We start from the raw sequence: 18,023 nt of genomic DNA, 5'->3' as shown, positions 1-18,023 counted from the left end.
ACACAATTAGTGACTTTATTGAAGACCCAGAAGACTCTGCCAAGAAATGGTAATTATAACACACATCTGAGGCTGAGGAATTCATACTGATCTTATCCAGGGGGTTCCTTAGTCCCCCCTCTTTAGATTTCCTAATAATTGTGATTTCATCACACCCCAGATACCTCCTTTGCAAATGGAGCCAGGCCTCAAGTCAGTCCTGAGCCACTACTCTCAGGCTGCTGATTACAGACAAGTGGCCTCTCCTTCCATTATCCCAGCAGCTGTCTAATGCATGTGAACCACAAAATGGACCCTAGCTTCTTTCCTGTCCAGCTCCATCTAAATAAATGGTAACAGACAGACAGGAGTCCCCAAGGGCACAAAATATTTTCTTTCTAAATAATTTTAAAGGAAAAGAGGGAAACCATGTATGTGCTAATGGAGCTTCTCTAGCTGAAACAACTTATCTGCAGGTGTGTTCTGTCTAGCCACACCTTGATCAATGTGCTCTGCTGAAATGCCTGCAATCTGTGATTCTGTCTGAAGGGAGTGAAAAGTGGTACATCCACCCGAAGGGATTCAGGCTCTTTCCACTATACAAAACTGGTACTTCACCTATAAGTCTAATAAACTGGTACTTTTTAGAACAATCTCAGATTCTCAGTGAAATTTTCAACTGTCTGAAATACTTTCAGCATCTAGGCTGGTTTCTAACACTTTAAAGGAAAAAAAAGAAAGATACCAAAATCAAAGTGACAAGTTGAGCTGGGGTGTATTTCAGTGGTATAGGACTTGCCTAGCAAGTTCAAGGCTTTGGGTTTGGTCCCCAGCACCACACCTGTACACAAACACAAAAGAATGGTGACAAGTATTAGGCCTTGCCTGTGCTTGGCACTGTACTAGTAGCATCAGCCCAAGTTCAGAAGGACCCTTCAGGAGTCAAATTGCTTAAAATTCCATTAAAAAGTTGCCTTGGGTCAGTGTTTAGCAGTATCTGGGCCTTTGCCAGTCAGAATTGTTTAGGGTAGCAAGAAGGTTAGGTTTAAATCCCAGAAGGTAAGGCCAATGCCAGTATAACCTCCTTTTGCAGGCAGCCCTGGGAGCAAAAACCAGGTTTTTGGCTTCCTTTGCACTCTGCTGATTCCTGCTGGGTTTAGGTTAAAAAGGACACATTGGAGCATCTGCTCTCCAGTGGCACTCCTCACCCTCATCTCTAAACCAAGAAAAAGACTGTAACAGCACTGAAGTATACTGTAAGTGCTCCTAAGACAGCTTTAACACTCCTTTGGGCAAGGGACACAAAGCCTCAGATAAACCACAAAACAATCCACATGGCACCATAGTATTGTTTTGTTCTGGGAATTCTGCCTTTAGGCAAAACCATAGTCATGAATACATAAACAACCACTTTCTGAGCCATCTAACAATGACTAAGCTCTGCTATCAAGCAGAGTACCTCCGCCCAGAGGAAAAGGTAGAAAGGTGGGCAGAGCTAGCCATGGCAATGCCTCATCTGAGTGACAGTACAAATCTCACCAGTGAGAGTCCACAGTGCAAAAACGACCTTGCTTGTCATGATCTCATTTGAAAAGCTATACAGCAAATAGTCTGCAAACAGATATCAGGCCACGCCGTCTAAATGATTAGAACAGCCAGTGGTATGTAAACCCTGGGCAATAAGGTCTCCAAAGACTTCAGGTGAAGGAAGAGGATCCTGACTGTGAGAAAGAGGGTCCCTGGAGACATCTGACCTGGACAGGATGCCATCTCTCACGATGATTACCTGGGTGGCTGTGAAAGTTAATGGGATGAAGCCCTCACTATCAGCAGAGAGAAGAATCCAATGGGAATCTGTGAAGTAAAATAAACAAAGACAATTTAGGATATCTAATTCTATAAGGAGAATGATGACAACAAATAAGGTGGGTTTTGTTTTTTTTTTTTTTTAGTGGAATACAGTAGTTGATATCAAGCATTATCATCATAGGATTTTACAGAGAATGGTGGGCTAAAAGGACTGAGGGTCAGGTTACATGGCAGGAAGAGGATGTCAATGACTTATAGTCATCCAAAGTTGGTCACTTAGGAAGAGTTAAAGGACATACACTTTCACCCAGGCCAGGCATTTATCACCCAGTGCTATATATACAAGCTTGTGTATGCACATACATTAAGGGTTGTATGTAGAAGTTTTCTCCCTTATCTTTGTGCTCTTCACCAGTTTCTCAGGAAACTATCTGAATCTGAGAAGCAGTTAATCTATGGAGGAACATTCATTATTTTGTAGATACATAATAACCTGTAGACATTCAAGGAGACTGAAATAACTAGTTAGAATATAGTTGCCCAGATAATCCTGAATGGTTTGTTTCAGGGTAACCTAGGAACCACTAGCACAACACATGCTTGGACCTTTTCTGGTTCCTTTAAGTCTAATGTGTCTCACCTTTTGACCCTGTGATTTCACTTCTGAAAATCTACACTCCCAAGAATAACATAAAATATGCAGAGAGGGTTTTTCTTAGTGTTATTTATAATGGTGAAAAGTTGAAAACCACCTAACTGGGTCAAAGAATACTTCACAAATAAGATACAGAACAGCTCAGAATGGAATATTAACTTATCCATTAAAAATGAGAATCATGAGCTGGACATGGTGATACATGTCCAAAATCCCAGCTACTTGGAAGACTGGGACAGGAGAGAAGTCTAGGCAACTTAGCAAGACCCTGTTCCAAAATTTTAACAAAGAGCTGGGATGTAGTTCAGTGGTAGAGCGCTTACCTAGCATATGCAAGGCCCTAGGTTCAATTCCTAATATTGCAAAACAATTTTTAAAAGTGATTTATGGGACTGGGGATGTGGCTCAAGCGGTAGCGCGCTCGCCTGGCATGCGTGCGGCCCGGGTTCGATCCTCAGCACCACATACAAACAAAGATGTTGTGTCTGCCAAAAACTAAAAAATAAATATTAAAATTCTCTCTCTCCCTCTCACTCTCCCTCTCTTTCTGTCTTAAAAATTAAAAAAAAAAAGAATATCTACTTTTAAAAAAAGTGATTTATGAAGCTACATCATAAATGCAAATGCCAAAACAGAAAAATGAGAAAAATGCTAATACTACAATGTTAAACGGGAAAAAATAAAATGATATTCTATGTTCAGTGTGTTGGCTATTGTTAAAAGAATGAAGCCTAACAAGAATATAGAAGTGTTAATATCAAAATGTCTGAATAACTTCTTAAACCTTTGTTCTAGCAGACTAATATTTGCTCCCATGCTTATGCAAAGGTAAATCTTAAATTATATGAACAAATAAAATCTACTATATTGTGCTTGGGACATTTAAATCAACGTAAATATATGTATTCTGTGACATGATGTTTTATTTGGCTATTTAAAAACATTTAAGATTATGTTTAAAAGAAAAATAAAATGAGGCATAACAATCATGCTCCACATCTGATTAATGTGGGTATTACTCAATCAAATACCATCTGAGAGTGTCCTTCATGTCTCCATGCCTGCTCCATATCAGAACAACTTCTTTTAAGAAATATTCTGCAATGCTATGATTTTTACATTTTAGTGCAATAAGTTAAGTATACGTGAGGTTGCTATGTGATTTCCTTTTCATTATTATACATTGCTTTGTAACTTTTCTAGTCTTATCATGTGTACATTTAAATTTTCCAGCTAGGCTGTAAGTTTCCTAAGGGCAGAACCAATATTTTCATGTGTTATCTCTAATAGGCTGGCTATACACTAAGCAATTAATGATATTAATTAACTAGCAAATTACTGAATGATTGGTATACCTCATTTCTCTTACCAGTGGAAGCCACAGAACGGATGGTAAAGGGAGGAGTGTTATGAATTTAACCTACCATGCAGCATTTCAACAAGAGAGAGGCCAAACATCTGCTGAATTGCACTGAGCCTTAGCTTGCCATTGCAGAGAAGCACTGCTCTTCTTTCAACAGGACCTACATAACAAGGTTTCTTCAAAATAAATAAATAAACAAATAAATAAACAAATACACAAATGTTGCTAAACTATTACAAAAACAGTGGGGCTAACATTTCTTTTTTTCAGTTGTAGTTGGACACAATGTATTTAATTTATTTGGTGTGGTGCTGAGGATAGAACCCAGTGCCTTGCTCGTGATAGGCCAGCGCTCTACTGCTGAGCCACAACCCCAGCCCTAGGGCTAACATTTCTTAAGAATAGAAATGGGTGGGCTGGGGTTGTGGCTCAGTGGTAGAGTGCTTGCCTAGCAATGTGAGGCCCTGGATTTGATTCTCAGCACCGCATATAAATAAATAAAAATAAAGTTCTACTGACAAAAAAAAAAAAAAAAGAAAAGAAAAAAAGAATAGAAATGGGGCTAACATTTCTTTTTTTTTTTTTTTTTTTGCAGTGTTTTTAAAACACACTCTGCCAAGTTTTATTAAAGAAAAATTTTACATGTTTTACTTTTCACCAGTCTGTTCTGGCATGCTTCTAATGATATCAGAATCACCTGGATCAATGATAGACAGTGTGCATACTCTGTAGTATTTTCCACATGCTGTGCCCAGTTCAATATTATTGCCACTGTAGTGATGGACACCAGTTTTGGCCAACATGGCATAGTACTCTATTTCAGATTTCCTTAAAGCTGGACAGTTGTTGGCAAGGATGACCAACTTCGCTTTGCCCTGTCTGATCATCTTCAGAGTTTGCTTGTACCCCAGTACATACTTTCCACTTTTCATAACAAGCTGAAGCCGAGAGTTGATCGACTCCAGGGACTTTTTCGTCTTTTTTGCGGCCACCATCTTCCTGCCTTAAATGCGGGACAGCCCCCAACCTCAAGATGGCCGGAGAGCTAGAAAGGGCTAACATTTCTTAAGAACAGAATGTGAAACAGTTTTTGAAAATCCTTGTCTATTATCACTATCAACTATACTTCAGTTATAAATCTTAAGGAGCTCTTGCTGTATTCTTTTTCTTTTCATTTCTTTTTTTAAAATTTATTTTATTTTATTTATTCTGTTACATATGACAGCAGAATGTAATTCAATTCATAATACACAAATAGAGTACAATTTTTCATGTCTCTGGTTGTACACAAAGTAGAGTCTCACTATTCATGTTTCTGTACATGTACTTAGGGTAATGATGTCTGTCTCATTCCAACTTTCCTATCCCCATGCCCCCTGCCTTCCCTTCCCTCTCCTTTGCCCTATCTAAATTTCATCTGTTCCTCCCTTGCCCCCCATCCCCATTATGAATTAGCCTCCTTATATCAGAGAAAACATTCGGCATTTGGTTTTTGGGATTGGCTTACTTAGCATGATATTCTCCAACTCCATATATTTACCGGCAAATGCCATGATTTTATTCTCTTTTAATGCCGAGTAATATTCCATTGTGTATATACACCACATTTTCTTTATCCATTTATCTATGGAAGGGTAATTTAGGTTGGATCCACAATTTAGCTATTGTGAATTGTGCTGCTATAACCATTGATGTGACTGTGTCCCTATAGTATGCTGTGTTTAAGTCCTTTGGGTATAAAACTGAGAAGTGGGATAGCTGGGTCAATGGTGGTTCCATTCCCGGTTTTCCAAGGAATCTCCATACTGTTTTCCAGTTTGGTTGCACCAATTTGCAGTCCTACCAGCAATGTGAGAGTGTGCCCTTTTCCCCACATCCTCATCAACACTTATTGTTGTTTGTATTCTTAGTTCTGCTGCATTATTTAACGTATCTACAGGATCAGAACAAAGTACAATCCCTAAGGTACTTTCCCTCTTTCTCTAAACTCTAATTCTAGGAACTGGCTTTCCTAGGACGTGACCAATGACACTATAGGATGATGGAGAGTAGCACAGTTCAATCCTGAAGAACAATTCCCTGGCTGTTTTAGAAAGAACTAAGAAACTTCACACTTGCTTTAGTGGAGAAAATGCAAAGAAAGACTGACCTAGTGGTAAAATATCTGAGCATTTGCACAAATAAAACAAACAAACTGTGGTCAAAATTCACTTAGCTTAGAAAAAATATAAAGGAAAATCATTTTTAAAATGTAAAAAGTCATTACAAATTAATCTTCTTTAGAAATGGTTTCAAATATAGCTAGAGTATAAAAAAATATTTTAAAATTATCACTCTAACTTAAGACACATTAAGAGCCCAAAGGCATAATCACAAAACATAAAATAAAGAAAAATTACTTCTAATTATGTATTATTTGAAATAATATCTTCATTCAAGTATTTAAAGAATAGTATTGTAAGTAAGTTATGTGTCTAATTTGTTTTGTTAAAATTTTCACAGTTCATTTTCTGAATGCTAAGAAATGTGATTTCAACTTAAAAAGATAAATTATACTCCATTTATGGTAGGGCAAACCACTCAAAAAATGTATACTAATAACATTTGTAAACAAAGTCACATGAATAAACTGCAAAAGTCCTAAGCAGCTAATTGTTTAACTCATGAAATGTAACATTTGAAATTATAAGAGACACTGTCCTATTCTTTTCATTATTTTGCATTTTTTCTTACTTTTGTCATTATAAAAGGAAGATATAATCAACATTTTAAAAAACAAAAATTTGTAATGCAGAAAGTAAGGTCCCTAAAATTCTACCTATAATTTTTTAAAATTTAGTTTTAAACTATTCTTTGAAAAACATATATTCTTGAGTTGGTACAGTAGTAATATTAAGTAAACACTAATTAAAATACCTCTTTTTGACCAGTATTAAAAGAGTAATTTATATGCTGCTTATACATGTTGATTTCACTATCAACAAGCTGCAAATATCTATTAAATCTAATAAGGAAAATAAATACAAGCAATTCACATTCAATTGGCAAAAAAACATGAAAACACACTAAATTCACTAATCATGAATAAGTGAAACAACACCTGACACTAATCAAATTGGAGAGATGTGAGGAAAAGGATAGTTATATGTTGCTGATGGGTGTGAGATAGTGCACTGTAAAGTTAAAAGAAAATCTTTTGGGGCTGAGGTTGTGGCTCAGCAGTAGAGCACTCGCCTCGCACATGAGAGACCCTGGGTTCGATCTGCAGCACCACATAAAAATAAATAAGTGAAATAAAGGCATTATTTCACTTATTTATTTAGTTGTCCAACTACAACTAAAACATAAATATTAAAAAAGAAAATCTTTTTTAAAAAAATATATTTAAATTGGATTTATTTTTAATTTTTTTTTTTTAGTTGTAGATGGGTACAATATCTTTATTTATTTATTCTTATGTGGTACTGAGATTCGAACCCAGTGCCTCACTTCATGCAAGGCAAGAGATCTACCACTGAGCTACAACCCCAGTCCCTAGATTGGATTTATTTTTATTTTATTATTTATTTTTATGTGGTGCTGAGGACCAAACCCAGGGCCTCACATATGCTAGGCAAGCACTCTACCTACCACTGAGCCACAACCGTAGCCCCTAAAAGAAAATCTCTAAAAGGCAATCTTGCAGTTCTATCAAAAGCAGAAACATACATAGTCTTCAAATTTACACCTCCACTTCTGGGAACCAATCCAACATAAATACAAGTACTAAACCAAATGGACACATACACTGTTTCAGCACTGTTTGGAGTGGCCCTTGATGGAAAACAAAGTGAATGTGGATCAACAAGGGGATAGCTGAATGCACAGGGGCAATTTCTGAGAATTCCTGAGATCTAACGAAAAGCATAAAATCTCAGATTCAGAGAATATAACAAATCTTGGAAGAGAATCTAAAAAAAACAATTATATTAAGGAAAACTTCACCAAGACTTGAACATATATGATTTCACCCACTATGTGAAACTGAGACCATTAGAACCTGATAAAATCCTTCTGGGTTTTAAGAACCAATCTAGTTTTCATCATATAAAGCAACATAAAACCCAGTCAAAACACTGAATTTCCACCAAGATAGGCTATTGTACTTACTCAATGATAAAACTCTATATTGCTAAGCAACAAATAAATTCTTTTGTCTCAGAAAACTAACTCGAAGTGTAGTGATAGTCCACTCTGATTTTAATTTGCATTTCTCTAATGGCTAATGAGGTTGAGGTGTTTGTTATCTATATATACTCTTCAGAAAAATTCTGTGTACATGTTTAAAAAAAAATAGCATACTCAGCATGAAGTGCACCATATGACTATTTTTGCAAAACAATGACAAACCACCCCTTGCACACATACAGTATATATCTATGTATACAAGATCTGTGTTAGATTATATGAGTATGAAGGGAAAACATGGAAGGATACACATTAAGCTGCTGGTGAAAGTGGATTATGGGGAGGATGGGTTAGGGCCATATTCAATGTGGAAAGAAGTATCCACAATAAAGTACCCACATGTATGATATAATCCCACCTAAATAATAATATGTTCTTGCATATGTATGCATAGAGATGCATCCAAAACATTTTATTTTTTATTTTTTGGTGGTGCTGTGGATTGAACCCAGGGCCTTGTACATGCAAGGCAAGCTACTCTATACCCATCCCACGTTTTTGAATATCTGCATGTCTCCACTGTAAAAGGAAAAGGTTTTCCTAACAAAATAACAATTTTTTTCCTACATATAAATTGCCAAAGTGTAGTCATTCATTTTTTCACACCAAACACAAGATAAAAATCACAGCATATATTGGTTATGTGTGCCTATCTGTTTGGTAAGCTAACCTGCAAAGGTTTATCACCTTGCTTGTAATATACATGCCCAGGTTAGTGAAGTTCAGTTAGAGTACCTCTTTTTCATTAAAAGTTCTTGCACTGGATGCAGCAGCTTTAATGTAAAGTGGTAGCTCCTCAAAGGGGCAGTTACCTGGTAAATGATGTGAACATAAGGGAGATCCTTAGAGAGTGGATACACTGGAGAGGATTTCTTCCCATTATGTACAAAATCCATGAGTTCAGAAAGACACTGTTGCAATTCAATCAGGTTTCTAGACAAAATTCCCAGTTCCTTAGGTAGTTGGTAAGTTTCCTTTTCCTTTTGTAAGTTCTCTTTTTGAAACACATCAGGAGGTTTTGGTGTGCTGGAGTGATCTGGTGTTCTGCTGGGCCTTGAGAGTGTTTCCAGGGCAATGGAATCATCAGTGACACTGGATGGGAGACTTTTGATTTCTTTAATAAGGGGCCTTCCAGGCCTTTTATTCTGACTATTAGTATTAGCTGTTAATAAAAGCCCTCTGTTTTGGTGGCAAAAATCTGGGGAAAGACTTCTAATCAATTTTTTCCTATTTAACAGAGCACTGCAAATAGAAGGAGCACTCTGGCTTTTGTTAGATGTGGCTGAAGATTCTTCTTTCAACAATACTTCTCTAACAATCAGACGAAGGATATACTGATCAGACTCTGAAGAAGGAAGAAATGCTGAATCAGTGGACTTTTGTTTTCCTACCAAAATTAATAATTTGTCTGCCAAAAAACATATACCTTTTGGTCTTTCATTACTTTCTAAATGAATTTGCTGGATGTTTGGCATAGAAGATGAAATGATAGAGTAGATCAAAATTATATTACAAGTGTTGGAAGCCACTGCCACTACCTGTGCTTTAAGATTAAATGCTATTAAATCAGGAACCAAAATGCCTGGAATGGTCACTTTTCTGGTCATGGTAACTGCTTCCTTAAAAGTCACAAGGACCAAATGTGAAGAATCCTGGCCAGTTCCTGTCAAGTAGTTCTTTTGTCTTAAGCAAATAAGAGAACTCCCCTCAGACCTAGCTTGGTTGAAATGTATATGAGTTAGATCCAAGGGCTCTGAAAAGGAAGGAGAAACTGATATTTCAGAATTTGATTCAGAAGCAATTTCCCCCTTATCCACAGAAGGCATTTCATCAATAACTGGAAAAGTAGGCAGATGAGTATCTTCACCACTAAGTGGAACATCAAAGGTTTCCAATGCATTTAAGCTACAAATCTTATCTAGTGGAAGCTCTGTAGCTATAGCAACCTGTGAATCCACAGTGGCTCTCATGGAACAGATGTAGCTGTCCACATCAAACACTGGACACAAGGAGGACCTGTGAAGAATCTTCTGAGGACTATCCCAAATAAAAGAATGAAGGCTGCTGCCTACTGCAACCACTAGCCTCTGGCCATCCTGGGTCCAGCATCCACAGTGAATGCGGCCCTGAGTGTTGATGTCCACTTTTATCCGGGAACTGTCACAGTGAACATCAGGGAAAACAGAGACATTCTGTGAAGTCATCACAGTCAGGACAGCATTTTTGGGGTGCCACACACAGCCCTGGGGAAGGAGAGGAAGTGATTCTCTAATTTCAGAGGTCTGAGACACCAACCATTTGCTTGACCCCACAGTGCTGGGACACAGCTGCCACACAGTGACATGCTTCTTGTGCTGGATAGCAAGTAGAGTGGGCATGTCAGCCGTTGCTGACTGGGCCCACGATAGCCCACAGACATGTTCAAATTGTCCAATGACTCTGGAGTTCCCAAGCTTGGCTTCTCCACTGTGAAGCTGTAAATCAGTCAGAAATACTTGATTCCCATCCGTCCAGGCAAGGCCATGGTTTGGGTGAATTGCTTGATACAACACATTCAGTCCAGTCCTGAGCAGTTTTCCTTTTCCCAACTCCATCCTTTGTGATAAAAGTTATCTGAAATGATTAGGAAGGAAAGTTACACCATGAAAAAATAATTTTAAAAATCCAGAATATAGGCTATTTAAGATAACTGACTTGGACCCAGGTCAGTCTTGTAGGGGGATAAAAAGACAGGAATAATGCTGTAAATTAAGAGACTACTGAGAGCTGGGGAGGCAGCACAGCAGTAGAATATTTGCTTAGCATGAATGAGGCCCTGGGTTCCATCCCTAGCACTACAAAAAAATAAAATATAAAAACAAAAATTAAAGAGAGAGACTGCTGAGTTAAGACAATGCAATGTAAAAACTTTGGCTTGATTTTGAATTAAGGATATAAAATTTTCTGTCTCAAAAAATGTATTTTTTACAACTGAAGAATGATGATTAAGAAGATATGTGATCGAGGGATATAGCTCAGCAGTAGAACATGAACTCAGCATGTGTGAGGCTCCGAGTTCAATCCTTAGCACCACACACACAAAAAAGAAGGGACAGTAGACTTGTTAATCTTTATTAAATGTGTTAGAGGATACACGTTGAAGTATTTGGGATAGTTTCAAGATATGTAGAACATGCTTTCAAATTTTTCCTAAAAATTTTATAGAGATAGATAAAACAAATATAACAAAATGTTAACAATTATTGAATTCATACTTAGGCTACATTGGCATTAATGGGATTTCAACCTTTTAGAAGGCTGAATATCTCAACCTCTACTCTACCATCATTCTAGGATCTTTGAACTTGAATGTGTTCATACATATTTATGACACATAAGGTCAGTACTAAGAAATACTATTGGGATAAGTTAAAAATATGAATATTCACTTTGAAATAAATATTTTTAAATTTCTTCTTTAAACAATGTTATTCTTGCTGGGTGCAGTGGCACACGCCTATAATCCTAGCAGCTAGGGAGACTGAGGCAGGAGGATCACGAGTTCAAAGTCAGCTTCAGCAATGACGAGACACTAAGCAACTCAATGAGACCCTAACTCTAAATAAAATACAAAATAGGGCTGGGGATGTGCCTCCATGGTTGAGTGTAATCCCCCAGTACCTGAGTTCAATCCCCGGCACACAACCCCAAAAAAGAATGTTATTCTTTAATTTCTTTGAAACACTGATTTATAGCTATGTAAACCTGCATTTCCCAAACCTCAATTCCTAAGACCCCACATAAAGTCCTTTTTCACTTTTGCAAAATAAATAAATATTCTTCAATTTAAGAGTGAAAAATTGCCAAGAACATTTTGAAATTCCATCAAAGAATCATCTAACTTGGAAAGGTCATTTTTTTACCACTCTCTTCCTCCTCCTCCTCTTCTTCTTTTTTTAATTGTAGGTGGACACAATACCTCTATTTTATTTTTATGTGGTGCTGAGGATTGAACCCAGTGCCTCAAGCGTGCCAGGTGAGTGCTCTACCACTGAGCCCCAGCCCCAGCCCTACCATTCACTTCTTAATCCCCTCCTTTACCAATTTCTCGTCCAAAGCAACACTCACCAAGCCACCAGTGCCATCCCTGTCATTGAATCCTTTCGGCCTGTTCTACTGAGCAGCCAGTGTCAAAGACAGAACTTGAGAAACTGTCATCAGATTCTAAATCCAAAGAAATGAATTTTCTGCCAAACAGCCTGGTAATCTGCTTTTAACTCTTCTGTAAATGACTTCTCATACTTCTTTATTAGCTTCATGCTTGCTTTTAGGATCTTGTACTAAGAATAATTGGTCTGTTATGCTTCTACACATGATGTCAGATTAAATAGTTCTGCAGTGGCTTGCTAAATGGAGAAATAAGTCCCCTGTCATTGCTAATGACAAAAACAGCAATCTCTATCCCATTGGTCTTCTGTAATATATGGTTTTCCCTAATATCCACTTATGTATTTTTAAAAGTCTTTTATTGATAAATAATGCATAATACATTTTCCTGGACAGAAAAATTCCTAATGGACTAAATGTATCAAAGGCAATTTATCTGACATATTTTAGACCACCTAATTTAGTCTAATGTCATTAGAGTGTGTGTGGACAGAGTAGCACAAGAAAAGAACTTGTGAATAAACCGGGGAAAACATGATAATAAATTTAATGAAGTTTTTAGAAAAATAAATTTTACTGTCTTTATCTTTAATAACAAGAAAAAAAATTGACATTTTTTTCTCAGAAACCTAATAATAAATTTAAAAATCTGCTCCATTCTTTTCTCTGCCTATGCTATACCAGGACCCGACCACCTTTCCCTTTTTATTAGGGTAGAACAAGGAAAAGTGTCCTTGATTCTAGTCTCTTTTTTCCAAAAGAGCCTGATTGCTATGTGTTGTCAGGCAGATTAATCTTTCTACAAAGCATAACTCTGCTGGGCACTGGGGTACATGCCTGTAATAAGTTCAAGGCCAGCCTAGTAAGACCCTGACTCAAAAATTAAAAAGTAAAAATAAAAAAAGAGGCTAGGGATGTAGCTCAGTGGTGGAAGAGGGAAAGGATAGCTCTGAATATTTTGTTCTTTTCTTCAAAAACTTTTGAAGAATTGCCACAGTCTTCAGTGTGTATAGAAAGTTCTTCCCAGGGCTACGGATGTAGTTCAGTGGTAGAGCACTTGCCTAGCATGCATAAGGACCTGGCGGCTCCAAAACTTTTTTTAATTAATTAAAAAATAAATTAAAAAGTTATTTCAAAATGTATTAGCAGGGGATTCCACCTCTTGGGTCCCCTTCTTCCTCTGGGAGAAGTCTTTTCTGCTGTCCTTTAATAAACTTCTAATTTCTACTCTGAAAAAAAAATGTATTAGCAAGGCATTTTAGGCCGTATACTATCTGATATGGATATAGTTGTCCAACTTCAGCTCTTTGATCATAAAGGGCCAGCTGAGGAATCTGAGGAAGCAGCACACATTCATAAGACCATGTGCAGGATGGACCCAAGAAAAAAGAGACAGGCTTCATAAGAGGCCATGAAATAGTCGGAATGGCACAATGGTGTGAAAGAGAACCAAGTTTGTAGCGATTTCAGTAGAGAAAGAGCGCCAGACTCAGGAGATGCTTCTCAACAGAGGGAACAGATCATATGAGATAGCATATGAGAGGAGGAAGGAACTAAGGACAATATCCAGATTTTTAGCTTGGAAAATGCTGAACCCACTAACCAAAGATACAGAAGGTAGGAAATGCTTCAAAAGTGAGGAGAGGCAGGACACCGTGGCATACACCTTTAATCTCAAGTGACTCCGGGGGCTGAGGCAGGAGGATCACAAGTTTGAAGCCAACTTGGGCAAATTGGCAAGACCCTGTCTCAAAAAAATAAAAAAGGGGGGCTGGGGATGTGGCTCAAGCGGTAGCGCGCTCGCCTCGCATGCCTACGGCCCGGGTTCGATCCTCAGCACCACATACCAACAAAGATGTTGGGTTCGCCAATAACTAAAAAATAAATATTAAAAAATTCTCTCTCTCTCTCTGTGTTTCTCTCTCTCTCTCTCTCTCTAAAAATAAATAAATAAATAAAAATTAAAAGAAAAATAAAAAAGGGTTGGGGATGTACCTTAGTAGTACAGAGTCACTGGGTTCAAACTCCAGTAGTGGGGAGGTGGGTGAGAAGTGGGTGAAATATATGATAAATTTAGTATTATATGTGCTTCACTTAAGTTGTCTATGAGAAGTCAGGTATGGTGGCATATATCTGTATTTCCAGCTACATGTGTGGCTGAAACAAGAGACTAATAACTTCAAGGCCAGCCTAGCAATTTAGCAAGACCCCATCTCAAAATAGAAAAGAGCTGGTAAAGTGCTTATTAGACAGACAAAAGAAATTAAAGGCATTAAGATAGGAAAAGAAGAACTTAAATTATCACTATTTGCGGATGATATGAGCCTATACCTAGAAGACACAAAAGGGTCTACAAAGAAACTACTAGAGCTAATAAATGAATTCAGCAAAGTGGCAGGATATAAAATCAACACGCATAAATCAAAGGCATTCCTGTATATCAGCGACAAATCTTCTGAACTGGAAATGAGGAAAACCACCCCATTCACAATATCCTCAAAAAAATAAAATAAAATACTTGGGAATCAACCTAACAAAAGAGGTGAAAGATTTATACAATGAAAACTACAGAACCCTAAAGAGAGAAATAGAAGAAGATCTTAGAAGATGGAAAAATATACCCTGTTCATGGATAGGCAGAACTAACATCATCAAAATGGGGATATTACCAAAAGTTCTCTATAGGTTTAATGCAATGCCAATCAAAATCCCAACAGCATTTCTTATAGAAATAGATAAAGCAATCATGAAATTCATATGGAAAAATAAAAGACCCAGAATAGCAAAAGCAACTCTAAGCAGGAAGTGTGAATCAGGCGGCATAGCGATACCAGATTTCAAACTGTACTACAGAGCAATAGTAACAAAAACAGCATGGTACTGGTACCAAAACAGGCGGGTGGACCAATGGTATAGAATAGAGGACACAGAGACTAATCCATAAAGTTACAACTATCTTATATTTGATAAAGGGGCTAAAAGCATGCAATGGAGGAAGGATAGCATCTTCAATAAATGGTGCTGGGAAAACTGGAAATCCATATGCAACAAAATGAAACTGAATCCCCTTCTCTCGCCATGCACAAAAGTTAACTCAAAATGGATCAAGGACCTTGATATCAAATCAGAGACTATGCGTCTGATAGAAGAAAAGGTTGGCTCTGATCTACATATTGTGGGGTCGGGCTCCAAATTCCTTAATAGGACACCCATAGCACAAGAGTTAATAACAAGAATCAACAAATGGGACTTACTTAAACTAAAAAGTTTTTTCTCAGCAAGAGAAACAATAAGAGAGGTAAACAGGGAGCCTACATCATGGGAACAAATCTTTATTCCTCACACTTCAGATAGAGCCCTAATATCCAGAGTATACAAAGAACTCAAAAAATTAAATAAGAAAACAAATAACCCAATCAACAAATGGGCCAAAGACCTGAACAGACACTTCTCAGAGGAGGACATACAATCAATCAACAAGTACATGAAAAAATGCTCACCATCTCTAGCAGTCAGAGAAATGCAAATCAAAACCACCCTAAGATACCATCTCACTCCAGTAAAATTGGCAGCCATTCTGAAGTCAAACAACAAGTGCTGGCGAGGATGTGGGGAAAAGGGTACACTTGTACATTGCTGGTGGGACTGCAAATTGGTGCGGCCAATTTGGAAAGCAGTATGGAGATTCCTGGGAAAGCTGGGAATGGAACCACTATTTGACCCAGCTATTGCCCTTCTTGGACTATTCCCTGAAGACTTTAAAAGATCGTACTACAGGGATACTGCTACATCCATGTTCATAGCAGCACAATTCACAATAGCTAGACTGTGGAACCAATCCAGATGCCCTTCAATAGATGAATGGATAAAAAAAATGTGGCATTTATACACAATGGAGTACTATGCAGCACTAAAAAATGACAAAATCATGGAATTTGCAGGGAAATGGATGGCACTAGAGCAGATTATGCTAAGTGAAGCTAGCCAATCCCTAAAAAACAAATGCCAAATGTCTTCTTTGATATAATGAGAGCAACTAAGAACAGAGCAGGGAGGAAGAGCAGGAGGAAAAGATTAACATTAAACAGAGACATGAGGTGGGAGGGAAAGGGAGAGAAAAGGGAAATTGCATGGAAATGGAAGGAGACCCTCAATGTTATATAAAATTACATATAAGAGGTTGTGAGGGGAATGGGGGAAGAAAAACAAGGAGAGAAATGAATTACAGTAGATGGGGTAGAGAGAGAAGATGGGAGGGGAGGGGAGGGGGGATAGTAGAGGATAGGAAAGGTAGCAGAATACAACAGTTACTAATATGGCATTATGTAAAAATGTGGATGTGTAACCGATGTGATTCTGCAATCTTTGTAATGTTTTGAACAACCAATAAAATAAAATAAAATAAAATAAATAAAAGAAAAAGAAAAGAGCTGGTAAAGTGCTTTGCTTGGTTTAAGTAAGGCCCTGGGTTCAATCCCCAGAACTAAAAAAAAAAAAGGAAAAAAGAAAAAAGTTTATTTGAGCAATTATAAACAGAACAGGGCTAGGGATACAGCTCAGTTGGTAGAGTGCTTGCCTCGCATGCACAAGGCCCTGGCTGGGTTCAATCCCCAGCACCACAAAAATTTCCTATAAACAGAACAAAAATTAAATTGTGGGCAGTCCCTAGAACCAGAACAGGTTCTGCTAAATCCTTAGAACATCATGACAGCATTTATAGAAAAGGGAAATGAAGTATAGAGACAACGTAATTGGCTACAGCTAAATTGGTTACAGAGCCTCCCTCAATTAACTAAAACTCAGCTACTTTGATTAAACTAGTTCGGTCTGTTGGGCCCAGTGCAGGAGTCTCGTTCACGTCAACGGCTCCTACAAAATTTTAGTTAACACTGTGCAACTCTGTATAACATCTTTCTTACTTAAGATTATATATTATATTTTTCTATGTTATTAAAAGTTTTATGAATATTTTTTGGAAGCCACTCCATAAAGTGAAATTAGATGATTTGTTGAATTCACTCTTTTTTTCACTGAGCTTCATACAGGCCCGGTCCTTTATACTTTTATTTTGACACAAGAGTCTCGATAAATTGCCAACGCGATCCTGGACTTCCAAGTCACGGTGATTACAGGTGTGCACCACCGCGCCCGGACTGTACACGCTGGAGACCCCTGGTCGTCGCCAATTTTATTCTACTAAAAATAACGCTGTGAGCCGGCCGCGGTGGCTTTTAAGTAAGGCCCTGGGTAATCCCGGCAGCTCAGGAGGCTGAGGCAGGAGGATCTCGAGTCCAAAGCCAGCCTCAGCAACGGCGAGGTGCTAAGCTACTTAGTGAATCCTGTTTCTAAATAAAATACAAAATAGGGCTGGGATATGGCTCAGTGGTCGAGTGCCCCTGAGTTCAATCCCCGATACCAAAAATAATTAACGCTGTGATAAAGATCTTTATGCATAAAGCATTTTTTTAAAAAAGTGCAGACTTCCTTAGGACAGTCTCAGAAACACCATTCGTGAACCACAAGAAATATATTCACTCCTTTAAACCCGGTGCTCCTCCTCCAGCCCCTCACACGGGGCCCTCCCAGTTCTTCCGCACCTCTCGCCGCACCGGGATCTCCTCCCCGTCTTTGCCCACCAAGCGCCGGTCCCACTCCCTCGCAGCCCACCCCTACCTCCCCACACTCGCCAAGCCCGGAAGCAGAGGAGACAAAGTACCTTTGGTCTCACTGCCCCATAGAAAAATCAACCTCCCCGGGCACCTCGCAAGACCGTGAGTGAGAAGTCCTGGACAGCTACCGGAAGCATCGGCCCGCCGGCCCTCTGATAGGTGAGCGTAGGCCAGG

At 38.3% G+C, this 18,023-nt stretch overlaps 2 protein-coding genes across 6 annotated transcripts in view; both read right to left on the bottom strand.

Annotated features, from left to right (window-relative positions):
• WDCP (WD repeat and coiled coil containing) overlaps positions 1–18,021 on the bottom strand; it is a 23,377-nt gene extending 5,356 nt beyond the window's left edge. For 2 of the 5 annotated variants that reach the window (XR_014018427.1, XM_081263828.1), the window contains exons 1-4: positions 17,896–18,021; positions 8,846–10,646; positions 3,868–3,982; positions 1,766–1,833 (exon numbers count right to left, since the gene is read on the bottom strand). Coding sequence is in view for 4 of the 5 variants with exons in the window: in XM_081263828.1 (XP_081119954.1) it covers positions 1,766–1,833; positions 3,868–3,982; positions 8,846–10,627 (1,965 nt within the window). In the remaining variant the exon portion in view is untranslated. Of the gene's footprint in view, position 1; positions 1,834–3,867; positions 3,983–8,845; positions 10,647–17,895 lie in introns of those variants that run through there. The other 3 variants (XM_081263827.1, XM_081263830.1, XM_081263829.1) reach the window with 3 other exon arrangements.
• Positions 4,376–4,854, bottom strand: LOC308632121 (large ribosomal subunit protein eL30). Its single transcript, XM_081263831.1, has one exon. The coding sequence runs from the start codon at positions 4,799–4,801 to the stop codon at positions 4,454–4,456; it is 348 nt and encodes a 115-aa protein (XP_081119957.1). The 5' UTR covers positions 4,802–4,854; the 3' UTR covers positions 4,376–4,453.
• Positions 18,022–18,023: the final 2 nt, after the last annotated feature.

Source organism: Spermophilus citellus (assembly GCF_964194105.1).
Source record: "Spermophilus citellus genome assembly, chromosome: 13".
In the NCBI taxonomy this organism is placed as follows: Eukaryota; Metazoa; Chordata; class Mammalia; order Rodentia; family Sciuridae; genus Spermophilus; species Spermophilus citellus.
The sequence above is the reverse complement of the archived record's forward strand: the minus strand, read 5'-3'. Positions and strand labels throughout refer to the sequence as shown.